This window comes from Balaenoptera borealis, assembly GCF_965194805.1.
Source record: "Balaenoptera borealis genome assembly, chromosome: 2".
Taxonomy (NCBI): Eukaryota; Metazoa; Chordata; class Mammalia; order Artiodactyla; family Balaenopteridae; genus Balaenoptera; species Balaenoptera borealis.
In genome coordinates, this window is record NC_138867.1 from 77,199,464 (window position 1) to 77,226,832 (window position 27,369).

The 27,369-nt window shown below is 35.5% G+C and overlaps 1 protein-coding gene across 11 annotated transcripts in view; it reads right to left on the bottom strand.

Moving 5' to 3' along the window:
* ARB2A (ARB2 cotranscriptional regulator A) overlaps positions 1-27,369 on the bottom strand; it is a 430,201-nt gene that overhangs the window by 200,541 nt on the left and 202,291 nt on the right. For all 11 annotated transcript variants that reach the window (XM_082378256.1, XM_082378255.1, XM_082378263.1 and 8 more), the window contains one exon: positions 2,729-2,848. In XM_082378256.1, the coding sequence (XP_082234382.1) occupies positions 2,729-2,848 (120 nt within the window). The remainder of the gene's footprint in view (positions 1-2,728; positions 2,849-27,369) is intronic.

Here is a 27,369-nt window from a genome sequence, read left to right on the forward strand (position 1 = left end):
AACTAGCACTGTTCCATCCATAAGGGGTGTGTGTGTGTGTGTGTGTGTGTGTGTAGAGTCTTGAATCAGGAGTACAATTTTATGATAATTTTTAAAAAGTTAAACTTTACTGAAATCCAAAAGATTTCATGTCTGATGTCTATAAGGTACTATTGAGATAAAAAAACTAAACCATAATTTAAGATGTCCACAACTCACTTTCTTGTAAAGTTAATATTAAATATTTTAATCCATGTAAAACAATTTCATATAATACACATATGTTGAAAAATCCTGAGAGAATGAATATTTGTCAACATTTTAAACACCACGAGTTTTCCTCTAAGAATAATGGGGAGAATAGGAAAGAATATTATTCAGCTTTAGGCAAAAACAAAAGGTTTAAACATATTTCAATTTTTTTTGTTGTTTATCAATGCTATCTTTCAAAAATCCTTGAAATTAAGTGGAAACACAATGGCCTTAAATATATTAATCAAGCATTGTCAAAAATTTATGTAAAACTTAGTGTACAATGTTATTTGTTTAGAGAAATTCTTTTCAATAGGTCATAAACTACTTTTTCTTTAGCTTCCACCATCTATACACCTTCTTTACATACCCCCATCAAAGTTACTTGACAAAAAGTAGCAAATATATGAAGCTGAGATAATTGCCATTAATATTTTAAAACCTAAACAAGGTATATTACGTTAAATAGACTTCTCAGTCCTGGTGTTGCCTGTCAGATATGTGATGTGCCAGTGGTTATATTATATTCCTCCTCCCATGCACGCACCTCCTGCAGAGATAGCAGACTACAGAAGCTGACCCTTACTGAGACCATCTTGTCTCTCTGACAAAGCTCCTTTTTAACTTCTTACTTACTGGTTACTTCCTGTGATGGAGAAAAACTTTAGCTCAGCTTGTGATAATTTCACAGGCCCTGAGGACCCTGACCCTAATAGCCTCAAGGTCAGAAGTCAAGTCTTGTTCTGAAACATCTGTGTGCTTTATATTAAAGTGGAACAAAAGTGCAGAAATATCCACCAGTGTGTGACAAGAAGAACAGGCAAAATAAGACTGACACACTGGTCATCTGTTACTCTGGCATCTTAAATTCATTTTTAAAACTGTCCAAAATTCACTTAAATTCCAAATTTGATGTACAAAAGGTTTTTGTTAACTGTCTTAAGGTAAAAATATGGAAATTTTTGTTTTACAGAAATCTGAAATTTGAATAGTCTTACCGGCCTTCAGACATATTTTAAGTTATTCTGTAAGTCATGAAATTTCATGTTTTATGTAATTTAATGGCTTACAGAAAGAAAACATAAGGTACATATATATCAGTTATATACGTGTGTGTTTGTATATATCTATATCTGTATGGTTAAAAGAACTATTTGAAAGGCAACATTCACATTTTAAAAAGGACGTCACACTTGTATGTTAGAGAGCTATCTTAAGATACCCATTATGTATTAAAATAAATAAATTCAGCAGTTAAAAGTACTTGAATATAATTTCTAAAAAGTGAAATCAATTTAAGAAATAAATGATTTATTTACTGATCTTAAGAGAGCACAGTATTTGTAAATTTAGGTCAGCTAAAGTGTTCTCAGGCGTCACCGCTAGTTTTATACCTAAATCATGTGGGTAAGCAATAAGGTGTGGGAAAGTTGAAAAGACCATGGAAATATATTTAATTTCCATGATGAAGAGAAATACACAGCAAAGTTTAGAAACGTAAAAATTAGACAACCAATGCTGTGCTGGCTTTTAATGTCCACTTTAGGCTATTTGGATTTAAAATTATCAAATGCACTTTTATCAAATTAATCATTTTATTAGAGCACTGGTACCTTCCTGTGACATAAGGGATAATGGACATGGAGCACATTTTTAGGACTGATTATATATCATTAATCACTCATACCTGCACAAAGTGTGCTAACTGCAATACTGCATATAATACCGACCAAATTTAGAAATCTTGATAATTTTTCCATTATGTACACATAATCTTCACCCTAGGAATCAGTTTATTTTGAAATGCAAAGATTTTTATGACCAAGCATTGAGTTCCACTTAGATTAATGGAAGCTTTCTGATAGTTTTAATACTAATTATATGGATTCTGATCAAGTACTAACTTGAAGAGATAGTAGTTTTGTCAGTTAAAGGGTCTACTGAAATTTTAAACACTTTACAGATAATAATGCTTCAACGATGTACACATAAAACAGGAATCACAAATATAAAATGTATGGAAAGTGGGGCTATAATGTAGAAGTTAAAAAGTAATATGTATAGTGGGAAGCAGCCACAAAGCACAAGGAGATCAGCTCGGTGCTTTGTGACCACCTAGAGGGGTGGGATAGGGAGGGTGGGAGGGAGACGCAAGAGGGAGGAGATATGGGGATATATGTATATGTATAGCTGATTCACTTTGTTATACAGCAGAAACTAACACGCCATTATAAAGCAATTATACTCCAATAAAGATGTTAAAAAAAAAAAGTAATATGTAAATAAGGAACAGGCAAAAAGCTTTCTGGTTAGCACTGAAAAGTTCTACCACAATAAAGAAATATACTCTTTTTAAACATCATAAAAGTATTTACTCAAAATATGTAATTTTCATCCTTTATAAAATAATTTAAAGTAATGACACCAAGAAAAAGGGAGTGGAGGGGATAAATCTGTAAGGAGTTTGGAAATTAGAAAGAGTTAAATGTGCACTTACCAGTTCAACAAAAGCAAGTCCTCCATAGCTATGAGCAACAAAAAATACATTCTCAGCTGCAGATTGGGCTATGAAATGGTCCCACACATAGACTGCATGTTCTTCAGGAGAACCATTTTCCTATAAGTAAAACAAATATCATATATCATACTGTATCTAATTATTATCAGAGTAATCAAAAATTAAATTATATCCTTGCTTACATAGCATAAGAAATAAGATGGTTATAGCTCATTCCAAATAATAACAATACAAAAAAACTACATTGAAGATCCAAATTAGGGAATAAATTAGTATTAAACTATTAGTAAATTACTGCTAAACTTAAGTGCTACTATAATATTCTGAAAGAAAGTATTTAAAATAAGCATATTTTTGAGGGGAAATTGCTCATTCTGGGCATATCCGAGATATTAAAATATATCTAAGTACATTAGAATTGCATAGCAGAAAGTTATAGTGGTTTTATGATAAAACAGTGTAACACTAAGAAAAATCAGATACATTTTTATATGTATATCTGAAAATACTTATAGTATACATACATCTAAATTATTTGATTTATAAAGTTTTAAGTACCTCTGTAAGCTGAAAATAAGCAGAAAATTAACAACAAATATTTTCAATTTATATTATTTTAAAAATACACTTTTTTCCTAAAAGAATTTTCCATACATTTTATTTCTAGAACTGGAAGAAATCTAAACATATAAACCTGGGACCTTTTATACTTCTCCTAATTTGCTAATCCCTAATAAATGTATGAATGTTGCTTTAGTTCCAAAAGTTCTATAATAACTTCATTTTATTGTGTTTATTTCTATAGCAGGCACATTTTGTGATTAAACCTAAAACTCGGATAATGTGAAAAAGGAAAAAAAAGAAAAAACAAACAACCAAAGAGCTAAAAAAACCCAAACTGAGAAAAACTAAAACAGATCATGAAAATGTTTTGTACGAATATTTCTTGGAAGCTTTAACACCAAAAGACTAATTCCCTAAGAATGTCATGGTACTAGACAATGAACACAATTTATTCACATTTTCCATCTCAGAAATTTTTAAATATCATATTAGGGTCCATATGAATGGCTTCACTTACCACCTAAAAGGTATTGTTCCCTAATGACTATCTCTACCCTGAATTTCTCTCCAGAGCTCCAGACCCAAGGTCATTTCCTTTTGAATGCCCCACAGATACTTCAAACTCAATCAATTCAACACCTTGCTAATAATTTCCTCTCCAAACCTGTGTCACTGTCTTTGCTCCCCACCTCCTGCTGAAATCTGAGCATCATCTTTTATTTCCCTCTCCCTCAAACTCCACATAAAATCAATCATTAAAAGCCTGTTGATTCTGTCCCCAACTGTCTCTTAAAGCCATCCACTTCTCTCCCTTCTCATTTCCTCTGGCTTAGCTCAAGCCCATCCTTTCACAAGTGGATGACTGCAACAGTCTACAGTCCAAGTTTCCCTGCCTCTAGGATTGCCCATTTAAATGCTCTCTCTAATTCCATAGTAAGAATAACCTTTCAAAAATGCAAATACAGTCATGTCGCCATGTTGCTCACTCACTGCTTAGAACTCTTCGAAGTGTTTTTATTGCCCTCAGTACCAAGTTCAAACTCAGAATGACACTAAGGCCTTAACATGATCTGGCTTCTGCCTCGAAATGTATGTGCAAAATACGATGACCCAAAAGATACACTTCTCCCACCATGAGAGACCACAGAGAACACTCTGTGTTCCAACTGCAGGGAACAACTTATAGTAACCTAACTGTGCCATACTTTTCTTATTTCTGGGCTGTTTTTGTTATAGTTGTTTGGAAAGTGACCCAAGTGTTCTGCCTTTAATTCACCCACCACCTTTACCTGCATAATTCCTACTTGTCTTCAGAACTCAAATGAAACATCACCTTCTAGTGAAAGTCTGCCCTCTCATCAAGGCTAGGTAATGTCCTACAACCACATCTTGTACATGTTCCCATTATTGCACTGAACAGTTTGTATTGTAATTGCTTGTTAATCAAATTCCTGAGGCCAAGAGCTGTGTCTTCTTCATTAAATCACAGGGTAATAAATAAATAACAAAAACACAACATGTATCTTCAGAAATGATTACTTACAACCTTGTAGTCATATAATAAAATACAAATATACTTTCAAAGATATCTATTAGTAACATAAATATGAAATTACCCACACCTAAAGTATGTAAAATAAATAGAAGAATCATAATTGGAAGGAAATATTTGTAGGCATTTTTGGCTTTAGCAATTTAGCTTTCATTAGTCTAAAAAGTAGGAAAATAGTTATCATTAAAAGCAGGACAGTGGTTAACTCTAAGGAAGAGAGATAGAGTTGTGATTGGGAAATAGACTTCTAGTGGTTGGCAATGTTTCATTTCTTGACTGAGGTAGTAGTTACACAAGTGTGTTCTTTATAGTTATAGTTAAACTGACTAATACATACTTAGCACTTTTCTGTACATATATATAAAGTGACCATAGAATTTATTCTACAAACCTTTGAGAGTGAAGAAAGGTAATATTAGTAATTGTGCTTGGAGAACAGGTCTAAACTGGGACTGTCTAGAGAAAACCCAGATACCTGGTCTCCCTAGTTATATCTCACAATGAAATGTAAAAACAAAACAGGAATAGAGATAACAGAGCTTCTAGCTGCTGATAGTTGGCAGAAGTAACAATGTGAAATATCTGTGATGGTCCTAAATATTCTTCTATATATGGACAGAATAAAAACACATAGGAGATTAGATTACTCTGTCCCCCTAGGCTCTGCGCTGGAAGTGGAAATGTAAGGATGATAAGAACTAAGCCATGATCCTGGCCTTCAATGTGTTTGCAATTTCATAAGGGTGTTAACACATAAAGACAGGAGAGGCATTAGTGTGTGAGGAGTATTGCTTTCTCTATTCCTGATGGACTGTCTTGACACCAAGTCCAATGGGTCTGTTATAAATTCACACTACCTGACCTCAGTGAAGTCCTGCCTGCTTTCTTCTCACAGTCACCAATTCTTCCTTTATACTGTTGAGAGCCTATCTGTCCCATCCCTCTCATTCCCACCTCATTTTGAGTCCTCCTACAATGGATTCTTAACTAGTCTCATTTCTTTTAGTCTCTCCCTTTACTTTGTTGCCAGCTTAATCTTGCTGAAGCCTGGCTCAAACTCACTCTCCTGCCTGAAAGGTCATTTACTGAAATGGTTGCCATTGCCTACAAAATAAATAACTGGAACTCTTTAGTCAACATCTCTAAACCCATCTTTCCAGCTTTCCTTCTTACTATTTCCAGGGATCTTATTCATGCTCCAGGAAAAATCTGGATTACACATGAATAGTCTGAAAATCCTAGACAAAACCGCTATCATGAAATCCAGTCTGGGATCTCATGGGTAATGCAGCTCAGACTAGGCAAAACCTAAAGGTGAGAACACTTCCAAGGGAGCAGTTCAGCAGTAAATAGACTCTCCCACTACTTCGGGTGATGGCAAAGTGAATGGAAAGGAAGGGATGGAGTAAGTCATTTCAGAGGAAAAATCAGCAAAACTTTGATATATAAGGGAAACTGTCAACCAGGCCCAAATGTCCCATCTATGACTAAAGGAGAGCTAAGAACTAACAGTTCTTTCCACTGTTCACATATAAAGACTAGTGTTTTCAGAGATTAGTATTATAGCTGAGTCTTTTCTTCCACAGTCTATGGCGATATCTGTTAAAATGGTCTATGAGCAGCAGGAAAAAGAAATCTCAAGTATCCATGTGCCCCAAGTACTTAAATATTTTCAGCCTGACTGTAAGGTCATCAAATTATTCTTTAGTTTTAGATTTTAAAACCGAATGTTCTAAAAAGCCAGACCCAATTGAAAAAAAATGTCTATAACACCTACTTAGGGGGTTATCCATAGGCACAACTAAACCATTATACAAGATTATTCTAGGCCACACTTGACACACATTGACCCAAAAAGATCCAGGGTAGGAATCACAGTTTGCCATCAGGGCAGCAGCAGGCATTCCTTTTAATGGAAGCCTCACAGCAGTTCCTGTAGCAGGCACAACACAGAACCTTGTGGGAGTTACTCTCTTTGGCCCATGGGGTGTTAGCTCAGGAGTGAGGGAATCGGACTCACCTTGGGCAGATACAGGAGTTATCCTGCCTTAAAAGTCTTATAACCTACAGAAGCCAATATCTCTTGCAACAACTCCACAGGCATGGCTTCCAGGGTCCTTGCTTGCAAGGGACTTGCCCAATTACAAGAGTTACTACCCTCAGGGAGGATCAAAATTATGATATCTATAGTCCATTATAATTCCTTCTAATCCAGATGCAGTTTACCAACCAGAGGTCATTTTCTACCATAGGCAGTGTTGCCCAGCAACCAACCACTTAGAGTGGAAGCCATGGTATGTTTCCCAGAGCCTCCTTTAGTTAGAGGCACTCATTTCCTGAGCTGTGCAAGTGTTGGCAGCTGATAGCTTTAACTGAGGTACTCTCTAGGAATTGCCCTCAGCCAAATAAAGCTATCTTGACTAAAGTTACAATCTCACCTCTGAGGCAATTTACTTCCAATGTCTGGTTGAGATGATGTGGATCTATAAAGGACCTATCTCTTGCCTCAAGGCAGGACATCTCTGAAAAGCCATCCCAGATCCAGAGATCACCAAGGACTTAGATGAGGCCTTTGTTGTGACTATACTGAAGTTCAACTCCTTCGACCAAAATCTATTTTTTTGCTCTCCTACAGGTGCTGATCCCAAGAGAATTCCCCAACAAACTTCTTACATGCAACTTCAGAATCTGTTACCTGGGAAACCCAACTTAAGACACCACCTTATCAGGCTTCCAGGGACATAAAGCTAGAAAGTTAACTGAAGGTCAGATTCTCATATAGAAGGGGAAAGAGTTTTGCTAACCTTTGACCCACAGCATCTTACAAGCAATATATGGAAAGTATTTAATCTATTTACATGTATTATTATCCTATGTTTAAAACTACTGTAAAATATTGTTGGCTCAAGTTTACATGTCAGTTCTACTATTAGCCATGGTACCTTAAATTGAATCCTGTACTATTTCATTGGTTCTTCTCTATCCTGCTATTTATTTAATCTGCCATGTCACTTCTTCCTTCTAGAATATAAGCAATTTGAAGGTAGATTCTCTTTTGGATTCAAACTATAAACAGAAGGCATGCTATAGGCATTTAATAAACGACTAACAATGTTAGTACTATTGGTAATGACACTGTAGACAAAGTACCATGAAATGCATTGCAAAAACCAAGACAAAGGAATATTCAAACTCCATTTCAGGAATCTAGCTTCTAATAATCTGGAAAGTGGCAAATGACTGATGTTCAGAGATGTTTATCACTGTCTCATTTATAGAAGCAAATAACTGGATAATGCCTAAATGTCCAATAATGCAAAAATAAATATTTAAGTAAATTACAGTTTATCTGTCTAAGTAGCTATACTATTCAGTGAGTTTATAAAGTAATACATGCAGTTCATCTAATTTTGTAGGTGGTATAATTTTCACTATGAAAAAAGGCTTGAAAAAGACTAGGAAGAATCAAATAAAAATATTAAAAGCAGCTGCTTATGGATGGTGGGATTATGAATATTTTCTATTTTTAGCTCCTTTAGATCTTTCTGAACTTTCCAAAATTAGTACAAAGTGAATGCTCTTTATAATAAAATAAGAAAACAACAACCAAAAAATCAGAAATCCTACTGAATAACTACTGCTGACTTCTTAGGGGGAATCAGCATCTGAGTGGGATCTTCACATCTTCATATCTAACAAATTCTAACATCTGCGCCGAACCCAGTGCATGTTTACAAGCAGCAAATCAAAGGGGTTGTTTCAAATAGGTGTAAGAGTAAAAAGTGATAGCTGAAAAAAACAGAAAACCCACAAAAACTGGAAGAGCACATATAGCGCAAGGAGTCTGAGACTACTAGCGTTGTCGCTGAGCAACCTGAGGGCAGTGCTGCATTTAAAGCACAGTAACTGACAGGAACAATAGTGATCCTGAATCGTCAAAAGAAAGTTAATGATGCTGCATGAATTCCGTATTTGAAGGACTATAATTAAGAAATAGTTTAACTATTATTTTTAAAAACAGGTGATAAAGGAGATAAACCTTAGCTATAAAAAACCTGGCTTTCTTCTGTGACTATTTCCCAAGGCTTTCACAAATGTATGGCTTTTTTCTATTCAAGTGTTTAGAAAAGCCAGATCCTCATCATTATAAGATGCAACAAATTCTGCCAAATATTTGCTGCCTCCTGCAACAGTTAAGCCCAATAATGGTAGCACAGGAATTAATAAACTTAGAGTAATTCTTAATATATATTTCTGACATATTATATCACTAAAACCCCATTTTATAAATGAGATGGTGCTGTTCCAAGGCACATCTGTGTCATTCCAACCCACAGCCCACACTGTGTCCACAATCATTACATATTTATAAAGCAGAATCAACAGAGTGTATACTACCAGCAGTGTCTTTTGAAACTAAACAGATTTCAAGAGGAAAGACTTTATAATATGCCTCAATTACAGAAATGCAAACATACTAAATCTACTTTACAGGTCTCTCCATGAATTTCACATCAGAGTGCATTTTGTATTGAGTAACTTCAAGCTGGATGATTTTAAAATATGCAAATATACAAAGTGCATGAAGACAAAAGTAAATCGATTAATTAGAACTTGCTAGTGGCAGAATGCATAGAATATTTACACCGTGGAGCTCAGTAGTATTCAGAGTACAGGCTGAATTTCCTGATGTACTCTTGCCATCATTAATTGTTAAATGCCAGACAGAAGTGATACAGTAACCAAAGCCTTATCAACTATGCCAGATTCTACTACCTCGGCATTGCAAGGTCTGCATTTATGATGGAATACCTGAGCTGATAACACATGGAATTATCTAAACAACATTTGCATATTTGTGTAATTATTTTCTAAGGTTAATTAGCTCCTGTAAAGCATTTCGCCCTTTGAGACTGCTTACAGTGACAGGTTCACATATTTTCTGAACCATTGCCAAACCTGACAGATTTTTCTTCAGCTAACCTGTTGCTACGAAGTTATAAAATGAGTTCTCCTATAATACATATTTTAAACTTATAACTGATTTTAGGAAAAGTAAAATGAAAATTGAATGAATTTCAGGGTTTTTCAAATGTCCAATTTTAAAATCAAAACTTCAAGATTATTTTGTTTTACTTCATATAAGTCTTTCTGTGATTACAATGGTAAGCATATCTACTAAGAAAGTTTCTTTATGAATAATAAAGTCTAGCATTTTTTATTTTAAACCAGCACATACCTATGTCATTAACTCCGGCTGTGTCACATATCACACACACATACACACACACACACTCTCACCAGCTGCCCTTAGTTCTATCACTGATTTGCTATTTACACTGGAGGCATCAGCTGGAGAAAGAACACTAATATAAAATCCACACTTTTTTATGACAAAATCTACAAATCAAAGTTGTTTCTTTTAAGACGCTAAAACCTCAATAGGTAAAATATGGCTAAATGAAATCCAAATGGGAGGCAGATATCCAAGTCAGAGGGATTTATGAGGATGCAAAAATGTAAGTTACCTTCTTGCACCCAACCAATCCACAAGTACAAGATAAAAGAAAATTAATACTTTTAGGAATTGGTCAGTAGGGTATGCTTTCAGAAGAAATGAAACACAAATAGCATATGACCCTAATCCACAAAGACACACACAAGAAAATCACATGGTTTAGCTTTAAACTTTTAGATGATTCTGTTATTCAACTCCTTTGTATACGAAAAGAGTATAAATTGTACATTAGTACAGAACAAAACATTTATAAGAATAGTTATGTGTAAAATATATTTTGTAATGTCATATGGAGTATAATTTTATTTTAATCCAGTTAAATACTTTGGATTAAAAATTTATCTTGATTTTGTCATATTTTAAATGTGTTATCTTTTAAAAAGTATAGGCCTTTGTGTTTAATGATGATTAAAGGACTAGGAGTATATATGAATGCATAAAAACTGATGTTACAGCATACATCTAGCGAAAACATCTTCAAAAATAAAGGACCATTATTTGGTCTTTAAATATTAAATGGAACCATATGAAGTTACCAATATTAGACATTTTTTACCTTAAAAATAGCAATTTCATACAATTCAACCTTAAATGTAATAAAAATAAACAAAAGAAATATAAGCTTGAGCTATTTTGAAACTATCAATTTTTTTCCTACCTTTTAGGTGTCAAGATATTATTGACGGCCATCAATCTTGGAGACAGATTCAAGGCTACCTTATTTGTCAATATGGCTATATTTAATAAACTATAAATAGAAGACATTCATAATGATCCTAACTGACAAAGGACCGGTATACAGAACCATATCAAACACATTTGAATTTCACAGATTTTCAAGCTTAACATGTCCAAAAGTAAACTCTGTATCGGTTTCCCAAATTCTATTATCTGTTCTTCCTTTAGCCTTTCTCATCTTGTCAAGTGGTACCTCCACTAACCCAGGTGTTCATGTCAAAAATCTGGAAGTCATCCTTGACATCTTCCTCTTCCTCTATCTCTCTTATTGATCCAACTTAATTTATCCTTCAAAATATTTCTAGAATCCATAAACTCCTCTCAATTTCCACTCTTACTATCTCAGCCCAAGCTATCACCATATCTTGCCTAGGACGCTAACCACTTGAACTGGCTATATGCTTTCTCTCATTTAATCTTTACAATGACTTTATGACATAGACACTCTAAATATCCCAGTTTACAGAGATTATTTTGTTCAAGGTCATACAACTTGCCAGATTACAAACTAGTCTGTCTGGTTCTAGCATCTGAACTTCTACACTATACTACCTATTCTTTTAAATGATATGTGTTAAAGTTAAACTTTGTCTTTTTATCCATTTGAATATAAAGTTCAAACAACAATTAACCAACGAAGTTAGGGGAAAAAAATGGATAATCAATTAATTATAACCTATTATTTATAGAAATGGTGCCAAATGCTTTGTGATTGGGCCATAATTGCCACAAAATAGGTATAACCTGGAATGAAAGGAAGATAAGAGCTGGTAGGATTCTTAGATTCCAAAAACATGCTCCAGAGTGTTTCTGACAAAGTAAACACTGATGATCCTACTCACTTTAATAAAATTTAGGCTCTCCTCTCTTAGTGCAATCTACAATACAATCATAAAAATGCTTTTATAGCACATATGGAGGCAGGCACGGATCTAAATACTTCACAGGTATTAACTCATTTAATTCTGACAATCCTATGAAGTACTATTTTTACCCTCATAATCAGATAAACAGGCAAAAAAATGATTAAGGAACTTACTCAAGAAAATTGCTAGTATATGGCAGAGCCAGAATTCAAACCTAGATAGTCCAACTCTATATCAGTAATCTTAATCACTTTATACTGCCGTGTTAAAACACCTTTAATATCCTTTGCTCTATGTAGGCATAATCAAGGTTGTTGCTCTTTAGAGCAATGAACCAAATGGTGAAGGGCCTTTAAGAAAAAAGGGACAAGTGTTGCTTATGTAGACATCATGCACTGTGGGCCAGGTTCACATGATAAAAAACTTTCTTTGTGAAATGAAGCTGTTGGTTTTCTGAAAGTTAAATGCGTCCTCCTTTTCCTTGAATCACCTCTGCCACCTTATGAGAATTAAACTGAACCTAGCTTGAGATCCATTATTAATTTTCTGCCATTCAGTCATCCATAACAAAGAATAAAGCTAAGTGAGAGAAGCTAGACACAGAAGACTACATATTGTATGATTCATGTTATAGGAAGTTCTAGAAAAGCCAAAACTATAGTGTTAGAATCAGTGGTTGGTAGGGTCAGGAAAAGTTTGTTGACCCTTGCTGTAAATACTTGCAATCTCAGTTCCAGCTTAGAGTAGCAGATTAAACATCCATATTTGACAGCATTATCTCCCCATACCCTATAAACACTAGAATAAAAGATTTTTTTTTGTCAAATACATAAATCCACAAGGCCTAGGAGGACAAGGGAGGAGAAAACACCATGACATTTGGAAGATGAGCAGGTATAAGAATGGTAACTGATTTAGCAGATCTGAGAAAGTCAAATCCCAAGCTGGCAATGGGGAAACCTAAAAACCAATTCCATTTATACTGCAAAATCCCTCAAAGCACAGAGATAGTATTCTAGGTACCCTCAGGATTGAAGGAGAGTGGATGTATGTGCTAAAATAAGACTGTTTGACAGGAGTTCTTTTCCCCTCTTCCATTCCGTGCAACTCGGTAAATGTCTTTCCACATTCTGACAGAAGAGATTTTGAAATGGGGATATCAGTACCATATGCAAATTGATACGGAATGTAGTGACCTACCTTCCCTGTCTTCCCCCAGCCTTCATCCCTTCTAAACTTTCAGATTGTAAGTAGTCAGACCTTCAGTCTCTAGGCAGAAGACTAGAGGAATCTTCTTTGGAAAATCAAACCAGGTTAAATAAAAGTTCTAAAGATACAGATGGACAGAGAAAGACAAATACTGTATGATCTCACTTATATGTGGAATCTAAAAAAAAAATCAAACTCTGAAACAGAGAACAGATTGGTGGTGGTTGCCAGGGTGAGGAGCAAGGGGGGTGGGAAAATGGGTGAAGGTAGTCAAAAGGTATAAACTTCCAGTTATAAGATAAATAAGTTCTGGGGATGCAATGAAACAGCATGGTGACTATAGTTAACAATACTGTATTGTACATTTGAAAGTTGCTAAGAGAGTAGATTTCAAAAGTTTTCACTACACAAAAAAAGTGTAACTATGTGAGGTGATAGACGTGTTAACTAACCTAAGATGTGTTAACTAACCTAATTGTGGTAATCATTTTGTAATACATACATATATAAAATCACTACATTGTATACCTTAAACTTGTACAATGTTGTATTTCAGTTATATTTCAATAAAGCTGGAAAACATTCCAATACCAAAAGAAACCCAAAAAACAGATACAGATGGATGGGGGTGGGCATGGAGGAAAATTCCCAACAGACTACTCAGATTACTTATGGTGAAGCTCAAACATCACACGTCTCACCCATACACTCAGAGTTCCAATTAGCTTTTTAATTCCCACTGATAAACATGAACAGACTGCCAAACATTATTAGACACATGAAGACAGCCTATAATACAAAATGGAGAGACCAGAATAAATGGAAAAAGGCAACTTGGAAGAAACTGAGACTTCGCAGAAAGAGGAAAATTTCAGAAACACTGCCATTATTATTATCAGAGAGATCAGAGAAAACAGTACACTAATAAAACAAGAACAGGATCCTATTAAAAGGAATATTCAAAAAATAAAAAGAGCTCTAGAAAATTGAATGCAAAATAGCAGAAATGAAAAATCTGATAGAGGGGTCAGATGGTTAAGTTAAAGAAATCTTCTAGACACAAACAGATATAAAAAATAGAAAAGTAATAAATCAAACAATAAGTTCAAGAGATTCATTATCCAAAAAAACATAAGGGAGGAAATAAACAACAAAATGTTTAAGAAAATTTCCCATAACATTAGCTGTTGGACTGAAAAAGCTGACAAAGTACCCAATATAATGAATGGCTGGATAGATCTAAATAAAGGTCTATCATTGTGAAATTTAGAACCCAGGATAAGAATATTCTATAAGTTTCAAGATAGAAAAATGAAAGATTAGGATTCAGAACAATTCTGGACTTTTTAATAGCAACAGAAGAATCAAGATGATAAAAGAAAGTCTTCAAAATTCAAAAGGAAAATAATACCCAACTTATAATTCTATACCCAGCTAAAATATCATCAAACATAAGTGTAAGATAAGATATTTTCAGACATAAAGACACAAAACCAAAAAAAAAGTATATCTCATAACTCTCTTCTAAAGAAACAACTGGAAGATGTGCTCCTTCAAAGTAAGAAATAAACCAAGAAAGACGAAGGCATGAACTATAGGAAATAGGAGAAATAACACAAGAAAGTAAAAAAAGGAATCTTCAGAAAAATGGTGAAGGAAGATGTCAGGATGATAGCTGGACACCAGATGCAGTGGGAAACCAGACTAGGTGGTAGCAGTGTGACTCAAGACACAAATATGCTGAGGGCTGTCATCACCATGACCCCCACTACAAATGCATCATCATCTTAAGACATAATGACCCAATGAGACTGACCTGGATTTGGATTTTCCTAATCACTTGCTAATGAGATTACTGTGTCCTGTTAATGCTCTGTTGCTGATTCAGCTGAGGACACTCATTATACTTCACAAAAGTGTTGTAGGACCTAGCTATAGACCAGGGTGAGCTTAGAAATAGGAAATACAGGGACTTCCCTGGTGGTCCAGTGGTTAAGACTTCACCTTCCAATGCACGGGGTGCAGGTTCAATCCCTGGTTGGGGAGCTAAGATCCCATATGCCTCGGGCCAAAAAACCAAAACATAAAACGGAAGCAATATTGTAACAAACTCAGTAAAGACTTGAAAAATGGTCCATGTCAAAAAAAAAAAAAAGGAAGTATAAAGAGCACACTCCCTTTAACCATATTTCTGCTTATTTCCTCTGCCAGATGCTCCAACTGTTGAAAGCCATGTTTTTTAAGACTATATTGTCTCCTGAGTTTCCTATAAGGGGCCTGTTGTAAATGTTTAGGGAAGCTGAAGTCAGAGCACGATCCAAAGTATGTGTTCAGCTTATCTGCTACTAGGAGCTTTCATCTAATACTAGCAATATTTTCCTTTCCTTACACAATTAGGCCTGTGTTTGCTGCTCAACAATTCGAAGTGAACAACATATTATTTAGGAATACATACAGTAATAGTTGTAGTTTGACTGTGATATACCATTCAGTACCCCAAGCCCCCACCTCAGTAAGACTGAAGCACTCATTTTCCCATCTGCTGTGAGTGTTGATGGCTGACAGCTCTTGCAGCCAAGGATTCCCCAAATCCCTCTTTCCTGTCACTGATTTCAGGGAAAGAGGACTACCATGCCCAAGATTATGCTTCCTTCTTGGAGAGTAACTGCTTCCAAAGACTGGTTAGTGCTAGAGAATAAGTGCCTGGCTCCTTGCCCGAATTTTGGAGAACTCTATAGGACTATCTTTGCACCCTGTGAGGGTCAGTAGTGATGCCTTCACTTCTTTATAGGTTTTTATCCTGAGAATAATCCCCAGTAAATCTTCTATATGCTAATCTCTACATCAGAGTCTGCTTCCCAGGGAAACTGACCTGTGACAGCTGGCTCCAGTGAGTGGTCTGAAAAAGTTGACTCTAAAGTATTGAATAGAAATTTTGGAGCTGGATGACCTATCCACCAGCTGGCTGAAAATGCCAGTGGTAGGTGGAGCACTGATAAACCCTGGCACATAGTAACAGTGCAACTGCTAAAAACTTTCACCAGTGATGAACTGGAAGTATGTACTGGTAGAAAGGAATGTACAAGCAGGTACATGTATTGGCACCGAAAAGTACATCATTAGAAGGACTATGGAATTGGACGGCTATTTCCAAAGGCAATAGAGTGATTAATCAGCATAAGACTAAGTGTGAAAGCCAGAGAGCTTCCTTAGCAGCATATAAAGAGGCTCTCATCTTCTGCAGCAGGAGGGCCAAAGAACCTAAGGACCAGGCCCAGTACTTTTATGAGAGAAGCAGAGCTCCAGGGAAAGCTGGATTCTCCCCTGGCAGGTCTCAATGTGGGGTTAGTACCCTGATTCAGGAGTGGAACCTAAAACATGGGATGGGTACAACTGGGTCATCTCAGTCCCCAGATTACCCTGAACCTTCAGGGCCTGCAGAAGTAGCCCATGTCTCCCAGTTAAAAGCTAGTGCTCTCCCCATTCTTGGAGATGGTACAGAAGCTGCTGCCTTTGCCAGACAACATGGCTTCCTCCATCCCACTTTCATGTCCACTGCAGACCCTAGCCCAACAATTAGGATTAAGTCACAATATAACCTAGCCAGGGAAGTGCTGGGCCTCTTAAGGGAGAAAGTGTAACGGGAAGGAGTTGCTTAGTCAGTACTGACAGGCAGGAGCAAGGGGAGTACAGAGTACAAGGGGACTAAATTCTGAAGGTGCTGGATCAAGGCAGGCAGAAAATGAAGTTGGATAAAGGAAAGTTGATTGATATATAAGCACCCACTCAGGATACAGGATTTAATACCTGCCTAAATTTTCTATTGCTGCAGTTACACATTACCACAGAATTAGTGGCTTTAAAAAGCACTAATTTATTATCTAATAGTCCTGTGTATTAAAAGTCTGACATAGGTCTCAATGGGCTAAAATCAAGGAGTCCTTTCTGGAGGCCCTAAGGGAAAAATCCATTTCCTTGCCTTTTCCAACTTACAGAGTCTGCCCCCTTGTCTTGCTGCCCCCTTCCTCCATCTCAAAGCAAGAAGCCTTGCATCTTTCTGGTCATTTTTCCAGAGTTACATCTCCCTCTCTCCCACTTCTGCCTCTCTCTTCCACTTTTAAGAACTCTTGTGATTACAGTGGGCTCACCCAGATAATCCAGGATAATCTCCCTATTTTAAGGTCCTTAATTTTAATCACATCTGCAAAATTCCTTTGCCATGTGAAATAACATACTCACAGGTTTCAGGGAGTAGGATGTGGACATCTTCGGAGGCCACTGTCCTGCCTACCACAACATCCTAGCAAGGACCCTGGGAGATGGTGACAATTCCTTGCTACGCTTGCTCTTAGAACCTTGAAGAAAGTAATGATGTATACTAAGTGAAGATCCTTGTATCACATGTTATCACTCACCAGACAGTGTCCATCTCAGAAGAGGCAATAAAACAACCAAGAAGACAGAAAGGCTCAGACAGTTTATGTCTGCCAGAGTCTGTTACTGGCTACCTTAGCGCTAGCACAATCGGCACGGTAATGGAAAAGTCAGTGTGGCAAGGATGGATGTGACGTATAGGCCCTCAAGTATGCATGCATCTTGCTCACCAAGGCTGATCCAGCCACTGCCATTTAATGAATACAGTCATCCGTCGGGATCCGTGGGGGATTGGTTCCAGGACCCCCCGCAGATAACAAAATCCAAGGATGCTCAAGTCCTATATATAAAATGACTTAGTTTTATATTAGTCGCTTATATAAAATGGTTGAATCCACGAATGTGGAACCTGTGGATATGAAGAGCTGACTGTGCTTCAGTAGAGTAAGAAGTAAAAAGAAACACCGTGTGTGTGTGTGTGTGTGTGTGTGTGTGTGTGTGTGTGTGTGTGTTGGGGAAGGGGTGAGGTTAGACTGTTATATAATCCTACAGGTAATTAGCATTATGACAGCACACTGAAGACATGCCAAGCATTCCAGACAGTTCAGTCTAGAACATTCTCTGGACAAAATGGTATAGTCAAAAGCTAAGTGATGTCTCATAGTATCTATATCTGAATCTAAAGCAATAATTATAATATAGCAAAAACTCGTATGTCAAACCTGGGTCATCAAGAAAAGGTAAATTATTTTCAATGTGCTCTATCTAAGAAAGTAAGGCATTACACAGAACATTTTACAGAAATGTAGGGAGTGGAGGAAGGGAAGTAATCCTCATGGAAGCTGGTATTTCCTGGGGGCCTTAGGAAGCTGAGGCGTTTGTATAGGCAGGACAATTATTGTTAGGCATCAGTGGATCAAATGTAAATGCTTATGATTTGATATCCCTGCTTTGTAAGACACATGTTAACCAGATGATTTGTCTGTGATTATACTGTGAAAGAGGAACTGTTCCCAAATATTTGATAATTTATTTTAAAACTATGGAAGGATTACGTACATCTGCCAGCGACAACATATTTTCTCTCTCAACCCCTACCCCACCCCACAAAGACCGATTCTCGTCCAGAGAATGCCATTTAACCAGCTTTATGACTTCGGGTAGTTCGCTTATCATCTTGGATGCTCATGTTCCTCATTTGTACACAGGAGGTTAAGCTGTGAGACCTCTAAAATTATACCTTCTTTTAATCAAATAGAAGAAAAACTTGGGAACAAAGAGTATATTATAAGGAGATTGAACAGATATAAAATATGAAGCATGGCAAACAGCATAATAATAGATGTTTGAATTCAGTCAGGATATAACTAAGATGTAATTAAGTTACTTACATACTTGAAATAATTATTTACTTTGTCATAAACCAACTTCTTAAAACACCTTGAAAATATAATAATAAAAAATTTAATATTAATTCAAACATACTATATAGTATAGCTTCTCTACATGCTGTAATCAAACCTAATTCATTCAAACAAATTGGGATATTCTAAATTTGTGAAAATTTGAATTTAAGTCCTATTTTAGCTTCCAAAAGTGAAGACAAGGTAGCGGTTCTAGAATTCATTTATTAGAAGTCCAGTCTATCTTACAATTTTAAAACTAGACATTAAATTTTGGTTATCAATTGATATTTTTAAAATGTTAATGTAGATTTGAATTAGCAATGGTTTTATTCCAATGAGACAGATTCCCAGGAAAAGGACTGCTGGGTTGAAAGGTATATGCTCTCTCACATTCACATCATACCAGGTGAGAGCAATCTTTTCTTTACATCCAGCCAACAATAGCTACTAGAGCCTCTTCAAATTTTTATCAATTTTACCAGTTTACAGTTGTAAATATCAGTATTTTGACATGCATTCCTTGTTAATGGAGATGTTACTAAAATAAAATCAGTGCTTAGCATAATATGCTTTTTCACGAAGTTTTGTCTATTTACTGAAATAATTTAACTTGAAAAAAACTTTTCAACTTGCCCTAATTAGTGTAAACGTTTTAATAAAAAGCAGGCATTTTAGAATGTTTCTATCCTAAGAAAAACATTTCCTCTACCACAGCCTAGATTTTTCACCGTAAAAACAAACTAAAATTTTTACACATTTTAATAGTAAAAGAGCAAATTGGTATTTTAGAACAAGGTCACACCAAATGTTTCCTTTATTGTCCATCACAAAACACAGAGAACGATTTTACCATGCTATTTTTATTATCTCCTATGTATAGCAAAGATATTCTAATTAATAAGAAAAATATGAGAAAAAATAAAACTAATCATATTTATTTTATTATTATTAATTATTATAGTAATGATAGCAGCTAACATTTATTGGGTGGTTACCTCTTAACCAGTTTCTGATCAAGTAGTTTACATGTATTAACTCATTCAATCCTCACAATCACACTATGAGGTAGGTACTATTATGATTCCTATTGCATGAATGAGGCACAGAGAAGCTGAGTAGCTTGTTCAAGTTAAAACAGCTAATTAGTGCAATTCAGGATTAGGGCACAGGAAGTCTGAATTGAAAATCCCTACTGTTAACTCATGTGCTACACCAACTCTCCCTCTGATCTTTCTGTCCTCCACAGTGTCTTGCAAGTTAACGTGTACAAGGGCCTGAAGTTTTAACTTGCACTTAAGTACTTTATTAAGAAAAGCAATCTGAAGACTCTTGTAAAAGAATTATAGGAAATTTAACTTCTATTAGCAACATGATGAAATCATCAAAACTAAAATTATATATCCAAATTTTTAAAAAGAGATCAACTAGTACATTCAATAAAGGAATTCTAGAACCTCTACCTTGCTTCTTTTTTTTTAGACTAAAATATTATTTTCTTGTTCCCTTCGGCATCACTAATCAAACCACAAATACTTCCTCTGCAGAATATGTAATTACTTGAGACTAAATCCACAAGTGAGGATTCTGAGAACTGGACTACATCATGTGATTAAAATATGACTAAGTATCAGATTATTATTATATAAAATATTTTAAATTAAAAAGATGAATGATAAAATAAAACTGTAGTCGTTTCAGCAAACCAGACAATCTCCATTTTAGGATAACAGAACAGAAGGCTTCAAAGAATCTTCATATGCTGTAAAGATCATCAGGACTAGACTGTCACATGGTGACCTTGCTGGCATCTAACTCCTCTAACAGTATTTGGAAGTGCATTGTTTCAAATCAATAACTAATTAACAAAGTACAAAAGAAGTTGCACTGTTTCCTTAGCTCCTTGTTAAAATGGCTTTTGGCAGCACATGGGCAGAAAGGTCGCTTTTATGACATCTCCAGGAGCCTTTCAACACCCTGCCTCTGTCAGATTAAATTACTTTTAGCAATTAATTGTCATAAGTTAAAACAGAAGCACATTTGTTACAGCAGGCTGTCATAATGACATGGTGAGTAGTTGTTTTGATATGAATTTCTTCCACTGACCTTCTATCATATCTTAATTTTTCTGGTTGACCTAACTGGAAGATTGGGAGCATGTCTTAACTCAAAAAGCACAGGATAAACCTTGGGGGTCTTGGAATGAGACACCAACAAATAACTGAAAAAAACATTTCCACAGATACTTTGGAGAGCGGAGGTTCTGAAACAAAGGAATGTGTAACTTGGAAATTAAATTTAAAACAAAATTATTCTTAACACAAAAATACAGAGTGCAACAAGAATTTTCTATTGAGTTCGTAAACATGAGATTATGGGGTCACTGTCATAGTGTACCAAAGGTAAGTATCTAGAAATAGAATGCTATAAGGAAATGTTAATTTTTAAAGACAAATTTCAGTAACAATATTATAAAATATATGATATATGTGTCTTCTATCTGATAAATGTGCTGTTTAAACCTTCATAACTTTATAAAATCAGTTACTAATAATAATTCTTTATCAAATAATATTCTTTGTAAATCTATATTTGAATAGAACAGAAAAAAATCTTTTCTAATTGACGATTTTAATACTCTGGTAAATCCAGTGATAAGTCAGATAGTACTTTGAACAGTGAATAACATGTGCAAATTTTTGTCCTAAAGGTTAAGATAATTTTATATTTGATTTTTTTCCTACTGCTATAAATCTGCTATATCCTTTTGCTATTTTAAAATTTAAGAAAACTTCATAGAAGATGAAAAAGATACTAGGTTAAAACTCGGCCAGCTCAAAAGGACAAGGAAAATGAAAAGGGATGACATTTTCAAGAAATCCTGAATCCACAAAAACAGTGATTAAAAATAGCTAACAGTTTTCAAGTGCTTACTCTGATATAGATACTGTATTAAACGCCTAATATACTCTAATTCATTTAATCATCATGATACTCTGGGCAGTAGCTACTACTATCTCCTTTCCACAGGTAAGGCAACTGATACTCAGAGAGTTTTAAGTCACTTGTTCAACATAACACAGCTAGTGGAGTTTCTCTGACTTCAGATTCCATAACCTTGAGTTAACCCAATGGTACTTTTTATATATGTATACACACGCATACACATACACACATGTGCTCTGTTTAAACCACAATAACTTTATAAAATCACTTACTACTACACATGTGTATGTGTATGTATATAAGAACAATCAGTTCTTTCCAGTGGTAAAAAATAGACCTTGGGCTTGAAAGGGGGTATGCCTGAAAAACTGACCTTCCATTCTTCTAGTTCACAGTACACACTGAAAATGCCAGAGTTATCTGATCTGTAACTGAAGAGCAGGAGGACTTATCACCAGAGTCTCCAGAACAGTTGGGAGGGGTCATAATAAGTATATCTAGAAAGATGTGGGAAGGTAGGTGAGCATGTGTGAGGTGAGGAGTAACTCTCAAATCTGATGGGATGCTTACTGTGAGGAGGGCCTGTGGACACCTGAGGACCAGGGAAGGTCGCTCTTCCTGCTTAGAGCATATGACTGAGTCCTCCGCTCTATGGAATTTACTGTGAGCAGTTACGTTTTTATAGTCTTTATCTACATTAAAGGAACTTAAATGCTTTGTCTCTGTTGTTATCTTTCTGGGACTCACCATCAATCTTGTGACAACCATGATCTAGAAATGAAAATTTAGGCTCTTTTTAGAATAATGTCAAATTATGATTATTTGCAAGTGTGCTATATAGCTGAATGGGCAAGATTAATACTGTATATATTTAAATTTGGAGTCAATGTGAGTTTTTTTTTTTTTTTTTTTTTTTTGAGAACTATAAACTAACTTAACTACTTAACTGGGTAAAATGTTCCCTTGAGATATGTGTTGTGAAGGCAACTGCACAGTGGTAAGAAAATTTCCATTTAAATACTTTTAATCTCCAATGTTTACAATACATTTTCTAAATTAAATCAGTGCATTTTTTATTCATTGTGTTTGTGGTTAGATATTAAGGGGGCTTTGTTATCCCTCCAACAGCACATTCTGTAGCACTGAAAGATTAACACTAAAGGCAAAGTAGAATTCATTCATTTTGTTAGATGACCTCATTAAGTACTTTTCTATTTCAGAGAGTGTTACAGACAAAACACAACTGACTGATAAAACTGTAACTTAGTATTCCTTTCCATTTATTGAAAACCAGTGGAATCTCTTAAACGGTAGCTCATTCTAAGGATGGAAGAAGAAAATAAAATGATCATTTTAATAAGAATTATTTCATATTTTCATGGAATCATAAAAGTTAAGAGACTATGGTCTACCACTTATTTGCATGCCTATCCATTTTACAGACAAAAAAACTGAGCCACAGAGGTATAAAATGACTTGTTCAATATTTCTCATTGGTCATTGTAGTAATTTCATTAGTTGAAATTTCAGTTCTCACAAAGGCATGAACACTAACACACCATATATTACATGTGTTTTATAAATCTTTTTTTTTTAACATCTTTATTGGAGTATAATTGCTTTACAATGTTGTGCTACTTTCTGATGTATAACAAAGTGAATCAGCTATATGTATATATATATATATATATATATATATCCCCATATCCCCTCCCTCTTGCGTCTCCCTGCAACCCTGCCTATCCCACCCCTCTAGGTGGTCACAAAGAACAGAGCTGATCTCCATGTGCTATACGGCTGCTTCCCACTAGCTCTCTATTTTACATTTGGTAGTGTATATATGTCCATGCCACTCTCTCACTTTGTCCCAGCTTACCCTTCCGCCTCCCCGTGTCCTCAAGTCCATTCTCTACATCTTCATCTTTATTCCTGTCCTGCCCCGAGGTTCTTCAGAACAATTTTTTTGTTGTTTTAGATTCCATACATATGTGTTAGCATACGGTATTTGTTTTTCTCTTTCTGACTTACATCACTCTGTATGACAGACTCTAGGTCTATCCACCTCACTCCAAATAACTCAGTTTCATTTCTTTTTATGGCTGAGTAATATTCCATTGTATATATGTGTCACATCTTCTTTATCCATTCATCTGTTGATGGACACTTAGGTTGCTTCCATATCCTGGCTATTGTAAATAGAGCTGCAATGAACACTGTGGCACATGACGATTTTTGAATTATGGTTTTCTCAGGGTATATGCCCAGTAGTGGGATTGCTGGGTCATATGGTAGTACTATTTTTAGTTTTGTAAGGAACCCCCATACTGTTCCCCATAGTGGTTGTATCAATATACATTCCCACCAACAATGCAAGAGGGTTCCCTTTACTCGACACACTCTCCAGCATTTATTGCTTGTAGATTTTTTGATGATGGCCATTCTGACCAGTGTGAGGTGATACCTCATGGTAGATTTGATTTGCATTTCTCTAATGATTAGTGATGTTGAGCATCTTTCCATGTGTTTGTTGGCAATCTATATATCTTCTTTGGAGAAATGTCTATTTAGGGCTCTGCCCATTTTTGGATTTGGTTGTTTGTTTTATTGATACTGAGCTGCATGAGTTGCTTGTATATTTTGGAGATTAATCCTTTGTCAGTTGCTTCATTTGCAAATATTTTCTCCCATTCTGAGGGTTGTCTTTTCATCTTGTTTATGGTTTCCTTTGCTGTGCAAAAGCTTTTAACCTTCATTAGGTCCCATTTGTTTATTTTTGTTTTTACTTCCATTTCTCTAGGAGGTGGGTCAAAAAGAATCTTGCGGTGATTTATGTCATAGAGTGTTCTGCCTATGTTTTCCTCTAAGAGTTTTATAGTGTCCGGTCTTACATTTAGGTCTTTAATCCATTTTGAGTTTATGTTTGTGTATAGTGTTAGGGAGTGTTCTAATTTCATTCTTTTACATGTAGCTGTCCAGTTTTCCCAGCACCACTTATTGAAGAGGCTGTTTTTTCTCCACTGTATACTCTTGCCTCCTTTATCAAAGATAAGGTGACCATATGTGCGTGGGTTTATCTCTGGGCTTTCTATCTTGTTCCATTGTTCTATATTTCTGTTATAGTGCCAGTAACATACTGCCTTGATTACTGTAGCTTTGTAGTATAGTCTGAAGTCAGGGAGCCTGATTCCTCCAGCTCCGTTTTTCTTTCTCAAGATTGCTTTGGCTATTCGGGGTCTTTTGTGTTTCCATGTGAATTGTGAAATTTTTTCTTCTAGTTCTGTGAAAAATGCCAGTGGTAGCTTGATAGGGATTGCACTGAATCTGTAGATTGCTTTGGGTAGTATAGTCACAATGTTGATTCTTCCAATCCAAGAACATGGTATATCTCTCCATCTATTTGTATCATCTTTAATTTCTTTCATCAGTGTCTTATAGTTTTATGCATACAGGTCTTTTGTCTCCTTAGGTATATTCTTAGGTATTTTATTCTTTTTGTTGCAGTGGTAAATGGGAGTGTTTCCTTAATTTCTCTTTCAGATTTTTCATCATTAGTGTATAGGAATGCAAGAGATTTCTGTGCATTAATTTTGTATCTTGCTACTTTACCAAATTCATTGATTAGCTCTAATAGTTTTCTGTTAGCGTCTTTAGGATTCTCTATGTATAGGATCATGCCATATGCAAACAGTGACAGCTTTACTTCTTCTTTTCTGATTTGGATTCCTTTTATTTCTTTTTCTTCTCTGATTGCTGTGGCTAAAACTTCCAAAATTATGTTGAATAACAGCAGTGAGAGTGGGCAACCTTGTCTTGCTCCTCACCTTAGTGGAAATTGTTTCAGTTTTTCCTCACTGAGAATGATGTTTGCTGTGGGTTTGTCCTATATGGCCTTCATTATGTTGAGGTAAGTTCCCTCTACGCCTACTTTCTGGAGAGTTTTTATCATAAATGGGTGTTGAATCCTGTCAAAAGCTTTTTCTGCATCTATTTAGATTATCATATGATTTTTGTCCTTCAGTTTGTTAATATGGTGTGTCACTTTGATTGATTTCCGTATATTCAAGAATCCTTGCAACCCTGGGATAAACCGCACTTGATCATGGTGTGTGATCCTTTTAATGTGCTGTTGGATACTGCTGGCTAGCATTTTGCTGAGGATTTTTGCATCTATGTTCATCAGTGATATTGGCCTGTAGTTTTCTTTTCTTGTGGCATCTTTCTCTGGTTTTGGATAAAGGTGATAGTGGCCTCGTAGAATGAGTTTGAAAGTGTTCCACCTTCTGCTATACTTTGGAAGGGTTTGAGAAGGATAGGTGTTAGCTCTTCTCTAAATGTTTGATAGAATTCACCTGTGAAGCCATCTGGTCCTGGGCTTTTGTTTGTTGGAAGATTTTTAATCACAGTTTCAATTTCAGTGCTTGTGATTGGTCTGTTTATATTTTCTATTTCTTCCTGGTTCAGTCTCGGAAGATTGTACTTTTCTAAGAATTGGTCCATTTCTTCCAGGTTGTCCATTTTATTGGCATATAGTTGCTTGTAGTAATCTCTTATGATCCTTTGTATTTCTGCAGTGTTCATTGTTACTTTTCCTTTCTCATTTGTAATTCTGTTGATTTGAGTCTTCTCCCTTTTTTCTTGATGAGTCTGGCTAATGGTTTGTCAATTTTATGTTCTCAAACAACCAGCTTTTAGTTTCACTGATCTTTGCTATTGTTTTCTTCATTTCTTTTTCAATTATTTCTGATCTGATCTTTATGATTTCTTCTGCTAACTTTTGGGGTTTTTTTGTTCTTTTTTCTCTAACTGCTTTAGGTGTAAGGTTAGGTTGTTTATTTGAGATGTTTCTTGTTTCTTGAGGTAGGACTGTACTGTTATAAATTACCCTCTTACAACTGCTTTTGATGTATCCCATAGACTTTGGGCCATCGTGTTTTCATTGTCATTTGTTCCTAGGTATTTTTTGATTTCCTCTTTGATTTCTTCAGTGATGTCTTGGTTATTCAGTAGTGTATTCTTTAGCCTCCATGTGTTTGTATTTTTTACAGATTTTTTTCGTGTAATTGATACCTAGTCTCATAGTGTTGTGGTCGGAAAAGTTACTTGATACGATTTCAGTTTTCTTAAGTTTACCAAGGCTTGATTTGTGACCCAAGATATGATCTATCCTGGAGAATGTTCCATGAGCACTTGAGAAGAAAGTGTATTCTGTTGTTTTTGGATGGAATGTCCTATAAATATCAATTAAGTCCATCTTGTTTAATGTGTCATTTAAAGCTTGTGTTTCCTTATTTATTTCCATTTTGGATGACCTGTCCATTGGTGAAAGTGGGGTGTTAACATCCCCTACTATGATTGTGTTACTGTCAATTTCCCCTTTTATGGCTGTTAGCATTTGCCTTATGTATTGAGGTACTCCTATGTTGGGTGCATAAATATTTACAATTGTTATA